Source organism: Manis pentadactyla, chromosome 11, assembly GCF_030020395.1.
Source record: "Manis pentadactyla isolate mManPen7 chromosome 11, mManPen7.hap1, whole genome shotgun sequence".
Lineage (NCBI taxonomy): Eukaryota > Metazoa > Chordata > Mammalia > Pholidota > Manidae > Manis > Manis pentadactyla.
Window position 1 is genome coordinate 121,999,094 of NC_080029.1, and position 17,226 is coordinate 122,016,319.

Below are 17,226 nucleotides of genomic sequence, written 5' to 3' on the forward strand. Positions count from 1 at the left end.
TTTCTTATTTGCACTGAAGGTGCGAATACCTATAATATTCATTTCCTAAGGGTACAGTAACAAAGTACCACAGCCTGGATGACTTAAAACAACAGAAATTTATTCTCTCATGGTTTTGGAAGATAGAAGTCCAAATCAAGATGTTGGCAGGACCATGCTCTCTCTGAAGGCTCTAGGGAAGAATCGGTTCATGCATTTTTCTCAGCTTCTGTTATTTGCCAGCAATCCTAGGCATCCCTTGGCTTGCAGCTGCATAACTCCAACCTCTGCCTCCATCTTCATATGCTGTTCTTCCCTGTGTGTCTGCGTCTTCTCTTCTTTAAAGGACACCAGTCACATTGGGTTAAGGACCCCTCCTACTTCACTATGGCCTCATTTTATGTATTAATTGCACCTGCAAAGACCTCGTTTCCAAATAAGATCACACTCACAGGTACCAGCACTTAGGGCTTTGATATATCTCTTTGGAGGTGGGGGGACACAACTCAACTCACAATATCTATGGTAGTCAGTAGATATCATGAACACCAGAATCCTCAATTTGGATATACAAACCCAATCACTGTGGTGACCCTTAGCTTCTTCAAAGAGGTCAGATAGGAAGAGAAGCTGTGGTGGGGATAGGAGAAGCTTTGGCCACTGTCCACGGGGCTGGACAGTTAACTTTGATGTGGCATCAGAACAGGTCAGAAACCCGGCTCACCACTCTTTATTCAGTCAGCAGTTCTCTGTGGGCTTCCTGTGTGCCAGTATCTGGGCAGGGCCCAGGTGGGCAGGATCCATTCAATCGTGGCTTCTGGTTGATTGGAGTGACCAACAACCAGAGGACTACACTAATGAAGGGACAATTACAAACCAAGATCTGTGCTTTGCGAAGAAAAAACCTGCTGCCACCAAGGAGACTCTTGTGGCTATACTTCCTAACTTCCTTCCGCCTTCCCTCCCTCCGCCATCCCTCCTTCCCTCTTTTCCTTTCTTCCATTACCCCTGTCCCTGGGAAACCTGAAGGTTTCTCCACATCTCAGTGAAAGATGGGGACTAGAGCATCCCTCGTGGCCAGAGTGGGCATAGCAATGACCCAAAACCAGGGGCTGGGAGAGGTGGGAGGGGTTTGGGAGAGGTGGGAGGGGGAGGGTGGTGTGTGTCTGTGTGCGGGCCTGCCTAGGCTAGGGTCAATGCCTCTGGTCCTGCCTGACAGAGCAGTGAACTTCTACATAGCCTGGGTACCCCCACGGTCACTGCTTCATCTCTTACCTCCCTGTAGGCTGTGGGATCCAGTCAGGCCCTTTCCAATCCACCGCCCACCTCTACAGGTGCCAGAGAGGTATCTTTCTTAAACACCAATAAGACCAGAGCACTGCCTGGCTTCCAGTGTCCCCCACACTCCCTTCAGGGAGGCTCCCTGTGGCATGATTCCTGCCTGGTACTCCGGTCCCACCTTCCTCTCACCAGATATCCTCCAGATACCTATGGCTCCCTCAACACCAGACAGCATCACCTCTCTGTGCTCTGCCTGGAATTCCCTGCCCAGACCTGTTCAGCTGGCTAACTCCTTCTGGTCCTGGGGAAACCAGCTCCATCAACACCTCTGGGTGAATTAAGTGCCCCTTCTCAGAGTGCCTGCCTTTTCTCACTCCCATTGCATTGCGCCGTAACTTTCTCTTCCTTCTTCCCACTACACTGGGCCATCCTGGAGGCAAGAACAATGTCTGACTAAACTGTGATTCTTCCCCGCGGCCCCATCCCAGTCCTAGATTGGGACCTGGCACTCGAGGCCCTGCTGGAGGACCACCGCCCACCTGACCATAGCTCTGGCCTTGGATTAGACACATTGATATTCCCAAATGGATTTTGACTGTGACCGGACAGGTTGCTGTGTGTGAGCCTTTAGGGCCAACCCAAGGCAGGGCCCAGGATGCTCTACTGAAGCCACCATTGAAAAGATGGGATCTCAGATGGTGGTTTCCTACTTCCTCCCATTCTGCCACTGCTAGTCAGCTCCCAAAGTGGGTCTTCTCTGAGATGCTCCCCTAGCCACTCTATGCTTATTCCAGCACTTTCAGGCTCCCAACACAACTTTGGGGAAGGTGGTGTACAGGGATGTCTGACACCTTCCTTTAGAGTCTTCCATGAGCTTCTATCAAACGCCTGGGAACTGAACCTGCTAGAGTGGAGTGGGGCTGCAGAAAAGAAAGCCAGTTTTGTAACATGGGAGGCAGAAATCCAGCCCACCAGGGGGCAGGTTCATACTCTGAAGATGGAGAAAACACACGCCCCTCTCCTCCCCATGCCACAGGATGAGTTTCTAGGCTGGAAGGGGACTTATTGGGCTCAAGCCATCAGAAAAGAAAGGCTGTGTAGCCCCCCCTCACTGGCAAGCAGCTTGCACAGCAGTCCTGGTGACCTGGCAATCCCAGACTGATGGTCTGGGAAAGTTGGCCCTGTTCCAGAACCAAGACCAGTGTTCCTTAAGCTGCCACTGTGCAGGACTCTTCCAAGTTTTAACATTTACTTTAGATGCAGAAGGCCAGTACCAGCCCAGGGCACCTCAGTCGTCAGGACAGTTTACATTCTTCCCATGAGTCTAGGGCCATCCCTGAGAGGGTCAGACCAGCACACCCAAACCACATGGCCCTCCCCAGGGACTCATGTAGAACAAGAACTTAGGAAAGGCAATGAGTGCCAGTCTCAAGCAGAGATATTGGGGTGGGGGGACTGATACTCAGAAGAGCCCCTCCTGTGAGCTGCAGAAACCTACCTCTTGTCACCAACAGGATTTACTGCAGGGTTCTGCCAGCAAAGTGACTTAACATTCTTCCCCATTTCTTCCTTTCCAAGGGTGGCTGTTGAGTTGCATAGGGTGGGGTTTGCTTGAGATCCTGGGGTTGTGTGTCCATTCCCTCACCGGAAAGAGTTCTTCCAGCCCACAGCACCTCCCATCTGCCTCCCACCCCCACCCACGAGCAGCTGACTTGGAGTTGGGCGGAGAGGCCGTTATCCCTCAATAGACAGCTGTGCAGGGCTGGAGGCAGCAGTTATCAGGGAGCCTGCAGTGATTCACAGTCCAAGTCCCAGATGCTCTGCTGAATAGTAATTTCCAGCAGTGGATTTGTGCTCAGTCTCTCCTGTCCCCAGAAGGTGCTGTCCTTTCTCAGAGATAGCAGTGAAGGGGAGATCCTATCCATGGGGATGGGGGGCTTTTCGCCAGCCTTCTGGGCAAGGCTGTCTATTGGCAGAGGGTTTAGGGACCCCGGTGGGGCTTGCCACCCTTGTCAGTGTTCCTGAGGAGAGTTCATCAATGCATGCCTTCCTTCTCCTCCCAAAAGAGCAATGTGCTGCTCCCTTTCCCTTAGCAGTAATACACAAGGGGACAAAGGCCTCCTTCCAGCAACACGCCCCTGAGGTTGGAGCCAGTCAAGGAGGGCTGGGTACAGGGAGAAGCCAGGGACTGGGCAGGGTGCCCCTTGCGCCATTTTGAAGCTGTTCAGTCTCTGTGCCTGACCCTGAAGACTCCAAAGGCTGACTCTAGGCTAGAAGGGACCGAGACACAAGGGGGCAGGCCAGAGCAATATCTGCTAGACAGGTAAGTGGTTAGGAAAAAACCTGGGGATAGAGGTATTTTCAAGTTTGATTGGAAGCAACACTCCAGCTGCGGTGCTCAGGCGAGGCGGCATGGAGAGTTCTATCCAGGGTCTTTCCCTCTGGGCCAGTATGGGGAAGGGGGGATGTTGTCAGAAGACCTAAAACCCATGGAGACATCAGTGCCTCCACACCGCAGGATGCTCCGTAAAAGCAGGGAAGGAAAACTAGAAAGGAAACTGTATCCTGGAGTGAGGGACAGAGCAGGCCCCCTCCACACCACACACATCTCAGACCCCCCTGCCCTCCCCAAGCAGTTGATTTCTCACTCCTTGCCCTCTGTTGCCAGTGACGGGGATGCTTCCCAGACCTCTCCCGGGCTTCCACACTCTGGGATCCCCTCATGAGTGCTGGGTTGTCCTGAGCAAGCCTCAGCAGTCCCACTGCCCACCATTCCCTCCCCGAGCAAGGTCCCAGTATGGCTCAGAAAAGCTGACGGTGGACTTCTGCGTCTTCGGGCAACACAGGTGGAGGAGCAATCATCCCACGAACTCCTCTGGGGTCCCTCCCTCTCTTGCCGCCTTGGGGTCCGTGCTGCCAGTCAGAGAGGCTCTGTGTCCATGCTGTGAATTTCGAGGTACCGGGGCATGAAAGGCGTCGAGGCCCTGGGGGTAAGACCCAGCAGTCCAGGTGACCCGGAGCCCGGAGCTCTCAGGCCGTCCGGTCCTCTGCAGCAGCACCTGGCTCAGTGCGTGCCCGTTTCGCGGAGCCTTCTCCGGCTGCAGGGTCCCCACGGCTCCTCCTGCACACTGGCGCGGCTGGCTGCGACGAAGGGCCAGGATGAGGGTTCGGGGGTTGGTAGCCAAGTTGGCGCGGATCCAGAGCATCCTTGGAAAGTAGGATGGCGAGGCTGGGCACGTTTTTAAGTACACTGAGGCTGGCGACTGGCTCACCGGGCTTCTGACCCGGCGCGGGCCCGGGCGGGAGGCTCTGCCACACCTCGCGCACGCTCCGGTAGCGCAGCCGCGTGACCTGATGCAGGCCGGCCAGGCGGCGCTTGAGGATCTCGGCGCACGTGACGGTCTTGGTGGTGGCCCGACCGCAGCCGCTGAAGACGATGGCGCGCGTGGCTGGCTGCGCCATGCGGGCGGTGGCGAAAGCCAGCAGGTTCCGGATCTTGCTGCCCTCCTTCACTCGCATGTGCACGGCGCCCGGCGCCAGGTCGCCAAAGGGGCCGGAGCCGGGGCCGCCCTCCTCGGCCCCGCCCCCCACCGGAGCCTCCTCTGAGCGCACCTTACGGAAGGTCTCCATGCGCCGTCGTTGCCCGCAGCGCGGGGACTCGGGCCTTGCCACGGGGCCGCTTCAGCCCTGAGGCTGCATTGCTGCCGATCGTGCCGGACTGGGGCCAGCAGGGGTAGCGGTGCTGGAGAGGCGCGTACGCGGGCTGGCGCGCGGGGACGGCGCAATCCTCGTTTCCCACTTCCCTCCGGTGGGCGCAGCTCTGCTCGGGGCTCTGTGCTCCGCGCCTTTAGCGGATGCTCCGCCTTGGAGCCTGAAGCCCCGCCTCTATCGCCAGGCCCCGCCCCCAGCCTGGCCCGGCCCTCGGAGCGAGTCAAGGTCCTTACCTACCCGTGCGTGGGAGAGGCGCGCAGCGTGGGGCGCCATGGTAGTGTCGAGGGGTGACTTGTCAGAAGTTCCCCTATAATATAATCGCCACTAGCCCTCACTGAGCCAAGCCTCATAAACAGGCAGCCTAAATAAAAACTGCGTTTGCGGTGCAAACGCCGCCTCAGGCTGAGTCCCGAGCCCTTCCGGGTTCCAGCTGAACACCATCGCTTGTCCCCTTCCAAGGAGAGATTTCCAAACGACATGCTTCGGGCCTCTTCCCCCGACTCCTCAGGGGACATCCCCAACCGGGGGCCCCGCCACATCCGTCCTTTCCGCTGCGGAGCCGGTATCCCAGCTTCAAGGTTGGCCTGCGCGCGGTCATCGGGACGCGGGAGGCGCTGGCTCCGGCGGCACTGCTCTGGGCGGTCCTCTCCGGGTAGCCAGAGACCCAGGTCTCAGCCTCGCTGCGCCCCGGAAGCTGGAGGCTCCCAGGCCGCCGTGCACCTCTGGGGTGCGGGGAGCGAGGCTTTGGGCCAGGCTATTCCCCGAGGTGAACGCGAAGAGAATAAGGAGACCCCTTCTCATGCCTCCCCCTCCTCCCGTGCCTGAAAGCCCACTATTGGAGCAGGATGCTCTATGGTAAGCCGGGCGTTGTTCCCGCTAAGGTGCATCCCCCCCTTCTTCCCAGGCTGGATTCGGTGTCAGTTAGCCATGGCCCCCTGAGACCCAGTGGGGTCCTTTTTCAGAAAGGAGCCTAGATGAAGGCAGGATTTGAGAGGAGAAGGGAAGAAGGTGAGAAGCTGACGCCCCAGGGTCATTATGAGTTGACTGGGTGCCCCTTTCCGGGAACCCCACAGGACCAAGAGTGGCCCCGATCTCCTGCCGCAGGAGATAAACGACTTAGAGGTAAGGTGGGGTCGAAGGACCGCTGGTGGGAGGGCGGGAGCTCGAGAAGGAGGCTGACCCTCCCTAGGGCTGCTCTGGGGCCTCGTCCGTTATCCTTCCACCCCTTCACGCCCACGCAGCCAGAAAGGGAGAGTGGGGCGCACCTGATCCGGGGGCTTTACCACGGCCCGGCCGGGTGGGGAGGCGAGCGAGCCGGGAAACGCCGGAAACGCCTGGGGGCGTGACAGTGCCTGGGGCCGCTACGGGCTCCCTCCCCCACCGCACGGCTGTTCTCGCCTCTTCCGCAGCTCGCACCTCCGAGCCTTCAGGCCCTGTTCTGCGGAGCGCGTCACCGCCCCCCAGGAGGAGCGAGAGCAGGTGGACCTTTGCGTCACGATGCATGGGTGACGGACCCGCCCCCGGATCTCCTGCTCGCACGTTGGGGTCAGGGGCCCTCAGGAGGAAGTCCCGCTCCAAACCTGGACCTCCGCCCCGCCCCAGCTCCCGCGGGGCCCACGGGGACAGTCGGAATCACAGCAGCTTTGAGGCACAGAAACTGCAGCGTATGGCGGGGCCTGGGAAACCTCAGACCCGGGCAGTTGTGGGACTTCCAGGGCAGCAGTTTCAACTAGGCCCGAGAAAATGTCCCGCAGCGGCTGGAATCTAAGTTAGAACGGGCCGATCAGGAAGGGCGAGCTCTCCATCCGCAGGGGCATGCAAGCCAGGGCTGAACGTTCACTTGGAAGGGATGTAGGCAGGGGTCTGCACGTTGGAGCCAAGGGGCCTGCGAACCCCGCATTTGCGAAGGGTGAAGATGGGGCTGTTCTGCGACCCCTCGAAGGCGCTGGCCCCCCAACCTCACTGCACTGTCGGCAGCCAGAGAAGACTCCGATTTACTTCGCTCGCGTCAGTGAAGGAAGAGCGCGGGAAAGGCCCACATCCCTTCGCGTCAGGCCCCTCCTTCTCCCCGGCTCCCCCTGCAGCACTTAACATGTAAATGTACACGGTGATTAGCCGCCAGGCCGCTAATTACGGCTCAAGCCGTTCTTTACGGTGTCAGCGCGCATCGTGCCACGTGGGCTGCGCGCTGCAGCGGGGCCGCGAACTGGCAGGGCTCGGGGGCGGGGGTGGAAGGACTGGAGGGGGTTGGAGGGGGCTGTGAGGGTGGCGAAGTTGGCAGGGGTGGCAGGAGAGCGGCCTGTGCCGGTGATCAAACGGGGTGGGAGGTGTGGTCCTAGGGCACGTCGGGGAGAGGGGATGCAGACGGAGCGAGGATGGGGGGACGGGGTCGGTGGGTGAGAGAAAAGAGGGATGGGGAGCAGAGCGAAGGAAGGAAATGCCGGGAGGCGGAGAGGAACCGGGGAGGGGGAAGAGGGGCGGGTGCGGTTGGGAGGGGAGGGAAGTAGAGCGCTCAGCTCTGGGAAGGCGGGTAAGTAACTCTGAGCGTCGTGGCGCGCACGCCGCAAGGGACAGAAACGTAGTAACACAGTCAAGACTGTCAAAGGAGCCGGGCGCCCGCTACACACGCAGTAAAACCACAGGCCCTTTAAAAAAAGGGGGTGGTGGACCTATTTGTGTATTTATAGATGTAAATTTACTTTAAAAACATCTGCAATAAAACAGCACACTGCGTCTGTTACCTCTGAGGCCGCATCCAATTTTGGTGGCCCTCTTGAAGAAAAGGACTACCAAATATGAATACAAAATTAAGCAATGAGTCTCTGAAGAGCCCGCGTTAAGTGAGGGACTGTCCTTGAAGCCTGAGCTTCATTAGCTTCTTTATACCCCTGTGTGACCTTGGGCAATTTACTTAACCCCCGTGCCTTGATTTTCACAGCTGTAAAATGGGACTAACTTAGGAACCTGGCACATAAAGTGGTTGTGAGAAAGTCTTGCCAATGGGTGTCAGCCCCGGGCAAGGTCGCTATGGATTCAATGTGACCAAAGAAAATTACAGCAAACGTTCTTGGGGTGAAAGGGTTTATTACCCGGCTTGTTCTCCCGGCGGTAGGTCGAGCACTAGCGTCTCTGCCCCTGCCCAGAGCACTGGGCCGAGCTCTCTATATAGCGCATTAACAGCTTATTGCCTAAAGGTGTGGAAGCGGTAGCCTAGCAACAGGCCAGTTACATCATCAGGTGGTTTAAGTTCAGTGGGAATCCTGGCCGTAGGAACCCCAACTTCCCCACAGAGACGCACATAGACAGTTTAAAAACCTTGGCTAGTAAGTTATCATGAAGTGCTGGCTGATATTATTTTTCATATATTACTTGTGATAAATTTTTAAAAAATTTAAAGGGAGATGAAGGGAAAAGAAAGCTGGTGAAAAGGAAAGGAAATGGGTAAAGCCTTGGCAGTCACAGTTTTCCTAATTTGGTGAGGACTAGTGAATGGGAAATTAGACTCCTTTTGCCCTCAGAGGGGTGGTGGGGTGGCTAGGCTGAAGCCCAGGCCTAGCCAGTGCAGCATCAGCCCCTGCCCTGCAAAGGCACCTTTCCAGCAGTACATCCCACCTCTTGTGGACTCACCGCAAGCCTGGAAGAAAATCCCTAGTGCAGGGCAGGTATCCTCTTGGGCAGAAAGAGGATAGGGATTTCCTAAAGCTCCTGGTCCTGGCCTCTCTGGGCAGGCGCTTGGGAACATGCAAAAGAGTAAAGAACTGGAAAGTTAAAGGGGGCCAGAGGGAGAACCTACCAAGTGCCCAGCATTGGGCCAGGTATTCTTACAGATCTATTTATTCCCTGATTTAATCTTCACAATCTTTCTACTATTGTGGAAACTCAGGCGCACAGAGAGGTTAAGTAGCTTGCCGAATGTACCACAGCTAGAAAGCAGCTATTTGAACAGAGGTGCTCTGACTCACTTTACTACTTCACCTGAGTATAAGAGAAAAAGAAAAATGATTTGAATTGCCCATTAATGATATGAGTTAGTTCTGGGGAGACAGGGGGTTCCTATAGTGGGGAAGATGTTCATTATCTATTGCTATATAAAAATTATCCCTAAACTCAGCAACTTGGAACAAAAATATTCATTATTTTACACAGTTTCTGAGGGTTAGAAATCCAAGAGCAGCTTATGGGGTGGTTCTAGCTCAGGGCCTCTCCAAAGGTTACGGTCATGAGGTTGGCTGGGTCTGGAGGATCTTCTGCCAAGCTTACTCAACATGCTTGTTGATCAGAGGCCTCAGTTCATTGTCACGTGAATCTATCTCTCCAAAGATCTACTGAAGACGTAACAGTTGGCTTCTCCCAGAGCGAGTGATCAAAGAGAGAGAGAGAACAAGCAGGAAACAGTGCCATAACTCAGGGGAGAGGAAAAAACGGCGCAAAAAAACTAGCTGAAACTGAAATCAGTTAAAGGGAGAAATAAAGTTTAAAACTCGCTTATTGCTTACAAAAAAGCCACCCGACGTCTTTCTCTCCTGCCGCCGGCAGAAGCAAGTGAAATCCTCCTCCCAACCTCTCAGGTTCAGATAAGCCCTCAGTTGCCCAGGTAATTACCCACTGATACGGAGATGAACTACTCTCTCCACCCCTTAGAAACACCTGTTGATATGGAGATACACTAAAGCCAGGCGAGAGATTCTGGAAATACTGCAATTTTACTCACAAGTATCTTTTATGGCCCAGCCTCCTACAAAGGGGAATTAGGTTCCACTTATTGAAGGGAGCAATATCAGAGAATCTGTATACATTTCAAAATCCCAACAAGGTCAGTGTTTGGGAGGCAAATTTAGGAGGAGATGGAATCAGGACTCAATATACTGAAGCAAATATGTGGAAAGACCTTGCATCAGGAAAGCTGTATTTATTTCCTGGCATACAGCAAGCACTCTGCAAATGTTTGTTAAATGGATGCATGACTGACAGCTTTTCTAAGATTGTTTTCAAGTGTTTGGTCATTGTCACAAGAGCAGTCACCACTTTACAGGGCTCTCCTGAAGGTTGAGTGGGATTGTGGCTATCAGAACTCTTTGTAAATTTAATACTGCTAGGCAATGATGCCTGGAGGGAGAGAGCGAGAGAGCTCCGCCATACAAGAGTCCCTGCCCAGGTCTGGTACCTCTTTTTCTTAGACTGAGTCCCAGGCTCTGTAGCTGTGCTCTGATTCCTGCTTCCTGTCTCTGTCTTCACCCCAGTCCAGCTTCGTTACCATATCTCACCTCCAGTTATTGCTTTTCCCCTCAGGCCAGTCAGGACAGGAGCTAGGAGTCCAAAAGCAGCCAAGCCCTCTGCCTTCTGGTTGCTGCTCCCCCTGTGATGGCTCTGGCCCCACAGATGGGGAGTAGGGGTTTGCACTGCAGATCCAGTGAGTGGTGCCATTTGGAGACAAGAGCCATTAACCTTGCATGAAATTCAGTTGCTTTCCTAGCAGATGAGCCAAATCACCTGACTTCTGGGAGAGAGAGATAAGGAGAGGGGAGGTATAAGTGAGGAGAGGTGTCCGTAAAGGGAGAAGTAAAGGCAAAAGAAGCCATGGGGATTCCTTCTCCCTCTCCCCTTGAGGCAAGTGCAGTAAAAAGGTACTCACCTGGGCAAGGTTACAGGTCCCAGGAGAGCACTTGTCTGTCCCCAAAAGACTTTCCAAGAGCCTTTTGTGATATCTGAGATTCCCCCATTATTGCTTCTACCTTTGTCCTCTGAAGATAAGGTTATATTCCTAGTTCCATGGTGGGAACTGATCAAAAACAAAAGAATTAGGATGTCTGAGAATCTTAAGGTAGGAGGAAGGTATAGAGCTGATAAGGTGAGTGAACAGTTTCCAATTATAGGTGATATTTACTTAGTACTTACCCTGGACTATTCACTTAGCTGTATTAACTTATTTACTATGACAAGCACTGGCTGGCAGCTGCTACCCATTTCATAAGTGAGGTGGAGCCGAATCCAAAGTCAGACAGTCCGGCTCCATTCTCAGCCATGGCGCTGGACTACCTGCAAGAGGAAGGGGAAGCAGGGCAGAGGCCCTCGGCAATAGGCCTTTCCAGCTACCCGCAGTGGAGGTCCTGGACCTCTAGGGTAGAGGCCCGTCTGCTCTTCCAAGTGTTGCCTGGGATGGGGGGCACCAGCGTCGCCCCTCCTACTCCAGCTCTGACCTGGGGCACAGCTAGGGTGCTTAGTTCCTGCCTTCCCAGGGTTACAGTTACCCTTCAGGGAGGCACTCAGTTTCTACTGCTTACAGAACGCTTGCCCGCCTAACATTCAGAAGCAGCCAGTGGGGTGATTAAGAGTATGGACTCTGGAGCCCAACTGCATGTGTTTGAATCCAGCTCTGCCACTTGCTAGCTGCGCCCTTGGTCAAGCTATGGAACCTCTCGGTGCCTCAGTTTCCTCTCTTGTAAAATGGAAATAATGATAGTACTTATCTCTTGAATTGTCTCAGGTCATCCACTTAGAATTTCTTTGGGATCATGACTCGCATTTTTCAGAGATAGGCTGAATCCCCTACCCAAAAACTCAGTTATTGAGCAGTAAAACCTATAGGCAAGTATGGAGAGCAGGGAAAAAAAGGAGAGAGGGGCAGAGCAGGCCATCAGTTTCCATGGGCAGCCAGAACTGTTGGGCCCAGCTGTTTGTGGACAGCAGGAATGCAGCCCCGGTGGTTTTATTTTGCTTGTGTGTGATGTAATGTTTTCTGCTTCATTTCAATGGGGAGTACCTATATCAGCTTTTCTGAATGAAAAATACAGAGAGACCTTCTCCTATCATCTCTCACTGGGGTCAGGCTTATGATAAACATTATAATTTTGTTGCTATAGAGGCCCATAGGGTCTAGGGCACTGGGAAGAAGCCAGGAAATAGTTTCCTCTTTCCTGGGTCACCTCTCTTCCTGGCAACTGCCCCTTCCCCACCTCTCCATTGTGGGGAGAGTAGAAACAGCTCTTTTCACATAACACCCCTGTCACCTCCAGCCCCCAGCCCACCAGCCCAGAGCAAAGCCCCAAAACAAGTTGGATGAACTGGGGTTCCTGAGGGAGCTACTTGGTCAGATCCCCTTTATGGCCATGAGGGTTTCTTGTCACCAGCAGGCAATTAATTATGTCTTCCCTTCTCTTGAGCAAAAGGTGAAGTTAACCAAGCGTGCCTGTCCTCTATTGTTCTGACGCAAATCACAAGGTGCCCTGTACATACTAGCCCAGAAGATAAATTTTATATATTTCAGCAAGAGATAAGAGCATATTTTGTTTGCAAAACTCCTGGAAGAACTCTTTCTCTGGCCAGAAATTACACATACTTACTGATTAATGACCTTCCCAGTGAACCAGCCTCGGAAAGATAATTGAGTGATGATTGGGTATCACCAGCTCTATCATTTCTGTACCCCAGAAGTCATGGGAACAGGCAGAATTCCTCTCTTCTCTGAAGTAGGTGTTTTATTGTAAGGAAAAACCAATGAAAGCACTTTTGGTGAGAATCAATTAGCTATATGGAATTTATAATAAAGAGTACTGTATATTTTATTATGTGTAGGTTGTATGTTATAAATCCTTTGTACTAGTAAAATTATATATATATGTATATTTATGAGTACATTTTTCCCTGAAAAGCTGGTTGTCACACTAAGGTCTTCTTTCCCCAAGACTGGCCATGGGACGATGGTGAGCAATACAGATGCGCACCTGCTCCCTCACTGCTGCCCCTGATCTCACAGTCTCATAGGGAATCAGGCGCCTACATAACAACACAGCACTGGGAGGCGTGGAGGGAGGGTGCTGAGCGCCAAGCAGAGACGTCTAGTCCAGGGAGGTATCCAGAGGATGTGAAACTCATGTGGGCATTCAGAGGACGAGTAGGAGTCAGCCAGCCAGAGGAACAACATGAGCAGTGCTCAGCTGTTGACAGAAACAATAGGGACCGAGAGCAGGAAGTTGAAGGACACAAGGCATGGTATGTCTGCAGGCAAGAGAGAAACCAGCTGGCCACAGGGTGCTCCTCCTGGCTATGTGGTTGCTGGAAGATGGGGAAAAAGCAGCTTTTACTTGAGAGAGTCTTCTGGACCCCAAGTCCTAGAGGAGTAAGAATTTCTGGGCAAAAGCACAGGGATGGGAGTCAGGTGCAGGGAAAGGAGGATAGAAGAGCATGTGCAAAAGCAAGGGGTGAAAGAGAATCCGAATTCTTATACTGACAAGCAGTTCTCGGTGGCTGGAGTGCTTGTAGTGGAGGGTGTGCAGAATATGAGGCTGGGTAAGTGGCCAGGGGGAGGTCAGGAGGGCTATGAGCCTGGCCAGAGAGCGCGTATGTGTCCACAGAGCAGTGGGGAGCTTCTGGAGGGTCCTAAGGAGGAGAGTGACATGGTTAAAATTTCTGTGGCTGCTTGGAGAAGAATGGCTTAGAGGATGTCTGGTGGGGAAAACTGGAGGATGGTACCTTTGGGGGACACGACTGCAGAGATGATACAACAGGGTAGTGGGCATGGGTGTACAAACAGGATAACCGATTCTGAAGATATAGGGAAGCAGAATTGATAGGACTTAAATTCCGGGGGTCTGACCTGGTGGCTGAGGGTTGGCACAATTATTTCTGAAGAGTACTGGTCAGTTGTTTTGTAGAATGTCCCTCAGTTTGGGTTTGTCTGGTGTTTACTCATGAGCAGATTGAGGTTATGCATTTTTTGGCATGAATGTCACAGAAGTCAGTGAATCATATTAGGAGATACATGATGTCAACATGTCTTGTTACTTATGATAGGACTGTTTTTGGAGGCAGGATCACTGGAGGAACAAATATAAGGAAAATATCTGGGTTTCAGCCCCTTCTGGGATGGGGCTGGAGTGCAGAAGAGAATTCAGACCAGACAGAGCTCTGGGAGTGCCAGGCACCTAGAGGTAGCTGAGGACTTCGGAGGGGCAAGATTGCCAGAGGAGAAAGGTCAGGCTGCGGAGGGGGAAGGGAGACAGTGGAGGTAAAAGCAAGGCTGGCTTTGCAATATATCTAAATCATCAGGCAGGTGAGACCTGGAACATGTCCTGTGGATTTGGCATCCAGGGGCTCAGCCAGTGCCCAAGATCAGTGCTTGCCCAGCCCAGGCCTAGGTGGGACTTGTAAAGGGCATTTTTTTCCTCTGGGTATTAAGTAGGAGCAGTTGGTGGGGCACTCCTGCTCTAACTCAAGTGAGCAGTGGGCACTGCTTGTGCAGAGCTGCTGGCTAGGCTGCAAGAGATAGTGGTGGTGAAGATGAGCTGTGTGCAGGCCGGCAGTCTCCCCAGAGCCCAGCACTTCTAGCTGCCCGCAGAGCAACACAGCTGGTGGAGGACTGACTAGCTCTGCAAGTGTTAGTCACTACAGGCTTTGGTGCCCCCAAGCGGTCTATTGGAGGCACTGCTGGTAGAAGGGAAGCGGCAACTTGGTGGCTCTTGACCAGGGCTTCACATTCAGGCAAGAGGCTGGAGGTCAGGAATCATCCCTGTTCCCTAGACTCAAGCAGCCCAGGTGACCCCCATTTCTTTGAAAGTTAACAGTAATTTATTGAGTTGTAATTTATATACAATCAAATGCACAGATCTTAAGTTTTCAGTTTGATAGGTTTTGACAGTTTTATATTCCTTGCAATTACCACCCAAAACAAGATTTAGAGTATTTCCATCGCCCCATAAATTTCTTTTCTGCCCCTTTCTACCTCCATCCCCAACCAGCAACTACTATTCTGGTTTCTATTACATTGATTTTCTTGTTCTTGAACTTCATATAAGTGGAATCATATACTATGTAATTTTTGGTCTGGAATATTTTAGATACATCCATTTTGTTGTATGTATCTGCTGTTCATTCATTTTTATCATCGAATCATATTACATTGCTTGAATATACAACAATTTATTTATACCTTTTCTTGTTGATGGCTGTTTCTGGTTTTTAGCTACTATGAATAAAACTGCAATGAATTTGTCAGTCTTGTGTGAACATATATTTTTATTTCTCTTGAGTATATACCTAGGAGTCAAATTGCTAGGTCAAATGATAACTTTATGTTTAACTTTAAGGAACTGCCAGACTGTTTTCCCAAATGGCTGCACCATCTTACATTCATTTACATGTAAATGTATGAGCAGTATATGAGGGTTCCAATTTCTCCACATCCCTTCCAATACTTGCCATTATCTGTCTTCTTGATTATAGTCATTCTAGTGGATGTGAAATGGTACCTCACTGTGGTTTTGATTTGCATTTCGCTGATGATTAATGATGTTGAGCATGTTTTCATGTGCCTATCGGCCATCTGGACACCTTCTTTGGAGAAATTTCTATTTGGATCTTTTGCTCATTTTTAAAATGGGCTATTTATCTTTTTATTACTGAATTCTAAGAATTCTTCACGTAGTCTAGTTGAAAGTCTTTTATCAGATATATGATTTACAAATAATTTCTCCCATTCTGTGGGTTGCCTTGGGGAGGCTCCAGTGTGGCTGGGGAGAGAACACAAACACAGGAAGTGGGGTGGTGGGGAGTAGGTGTGGATGGGAGAAGCTCGTATAGGGAGGTCTAGGGTGAACTCTCTGAGCTTCAGGTTGCCTACATGAGTAGTAGTGAGTGGACTGGACAAGCTGCTCTGATATGGCCATGGCTCTGTAGGCAAAAATGTGTGTTACTGTGTACTCAGTGCTGTGTGATCAGACATACATGCTAAGTGTCAGGGACTTGGCATCTTACAAGACCAGGAGTGGGATGCGGGGTCTTAAGAAAGGAGACTCCACATGACAAACTTCCAAAGAACTAATGGATTATCTTGGAGGCAGCATGCTGTGGCTTGAGAGCCAGATGGAACTGGATTTAGATCTTGGTTGTAGTAGATGTTGCTTACAGAAGCGCTTCCTCATAACCCCTTAGTCATTCCTGATGGCTTCTTATTGCAAGCCCCTGGGATTTTCTGCCTGAGGGCTTTCTCTGCTCAGAAGGCACGCTGGGAAGTCTGGAAGTGCCAGGGGCATCCCTCCACCCTTAGTTTCCTCAGTCCTTTGGCGGGACAACTGCATTGTACTCTGCACTGTGTCCCAGGCATCCCCAGTAGGAAGGACACCCTCCCCACCATTGCCCACAGTAGCAGCCTGCTTATTATTGTATCCTGAACTGGTCTCCTTTAATTTCCTTGTTTCAACTTCCTCCACTTCTCTAATATTGCTTCCTGGGATAATCTCCCAAATAGACCATTTATACTCACATCCTTATCTCAGTGTCTGCTTCCGGGGAAACCCAACCTAAAGATACTGATTCTCCCATTTATTAGATAAATCCATTCTATGTCCTTGGGCAGATCACTTTATCTCTCTGAACCTCACTTGCCTCATTTACAAAATGGGGATAATAACACATACTTCATAGAATAGCCATGAGGCTTGCTCAGTGTCTCACTCAAGTATATTGTGGATTCAGTAAATGATAGTCCTCTTTTCTTTTTGGTTGCTCACTCGCCTGTAACGTAGATATTCTCCTGGAGACCCTTGGGTGGATATGCTTCATTCAGCCACAGCTGGGCAGGAAAAGACAAGCAACCTGGAGCTGGCCCTGTGGGTGACTGGACTATTGTTCCCAGTTACTTGCTCCTTTCCTGCAATGAGATTAAACATCCCCACTGTGTGCCATGCCTTGCATTCTCTATGGGGAGCATGTCTTCCTGTCCCTCAAACATCAGTGATATGACGTGCTTTGGTCAATGACATGTAAGCAGATGTGACATTCAGCACATCTGAGAAGATGCTTTGACTGTCTCATTGGATGGTTTGGCTCAGGCTCTTTCACTCCTGCCCTCCACCATGAGAAAGACATGTCCCCAGTACCTGGCACACAGCATGCCTGAGGTGTCACTGACTAAACACTAGGTATTAGGTACTGTCCCATGTGTTACATGTGCTACACATGTTAATTCACCTTATCATCATAGGAACCCTAAAACACAGGTCGTATTTTCATCACCCCTATTTTACAACTGGGGAAAACTAAAGTTCAAAATGGATAAGTACCTTGATTAAGCTTACACACTGGGAGGGGTCAGGCAGTCTGACTTCTAGGTCCATATTCTTAGCCAGTGCACTATGTTGTTATAGGTATATCATAGGTGATCAGCAAATACTTGAATAAAAGTTTGTTTAAATGTCTGGCATTCCTGACAACATTGCCCACTTCTGTTTACACAAATTCTGAAGGTGCAATCCACTGGGA

The 17,226-nt window shown here is 51.6% G+C and overlaps 2 protein-coding genes across 6 annotated transcripts; one reads left to right on the forward strand and one right to left on the reverse strand.

The window, feature by feature from the left end:
• RPP25 (ribonuclease P and MRP subunit p25) lies at positions 1–5,115 on the reverse strand. 3 transcript variants are annotated; one of them, XM_057488989.1, is made up of 2 exons: positions 2,759–5,115; positions 1–317 (listed from the first exon to the last, which is right to left on the reverse strand). In XM_057488989.1, exon 1 carries the CDS (start codon positions 4,888–4,890, stop codon positions 4,291–4,293), a length of 600 nt encoding a protein of 199 aa, XP_057344972.1. In that variant the 5' UTR covers positions 4,891–5,115; the 3' UTR covers positions 1–317; positions 2,759–4,290. The 3 variants fall into 3 exon arrangements, with proteins under 3 accessions (XP_057344972.1, XP_057344971.1, XP_057344970.1); XM_057488988.1 differs by having other exon boundaries at positions 3–796; XM_057488987.1 differs by having other exon boundaries at positions 4–833.
• A 74-nt stretch (positions 5,116–5,189) lies between these two features.
• Positions 5,190–7,181, forward strand: LOC118923661 (rabphilin-3A-like). 3 transcript variants are annotated; one of them, XR_008992678.1, is made up of 3 exons: positions 5,190–5,737; positions 5,876–6,093; positions 6,381–7,181. XR_008992678.1 is itself a non-coding variant. In XM_036907715.2 (2 exons), the coding sequence occupies exons 1-2, from the start codon at positions 5,946–5,948 to the stop codon at positions 6,737–6,739; spliced, it is 507 nt and encodes a 168-aa protein (XP_036763610.2). In that variant the 5' UTR covers positions 5,811–5,945; the 3' UTR covers positions 6,740–7,181. The 3 variants fall into 3 exon arrangements, 1 of the variants encoding a protein (XP_036763610.2); XR_008992677.1 differs by having other exon boundaries at positions 5,192–5,549; XM_036907715.2 differs by lacking the exon at positions 5,190–5,737 and having other exon boundaries at positions 5,811–6,093.
• The last annotated feature ends 10,045 nt before the right edge of the window (positions 7,182–17,226 follow it).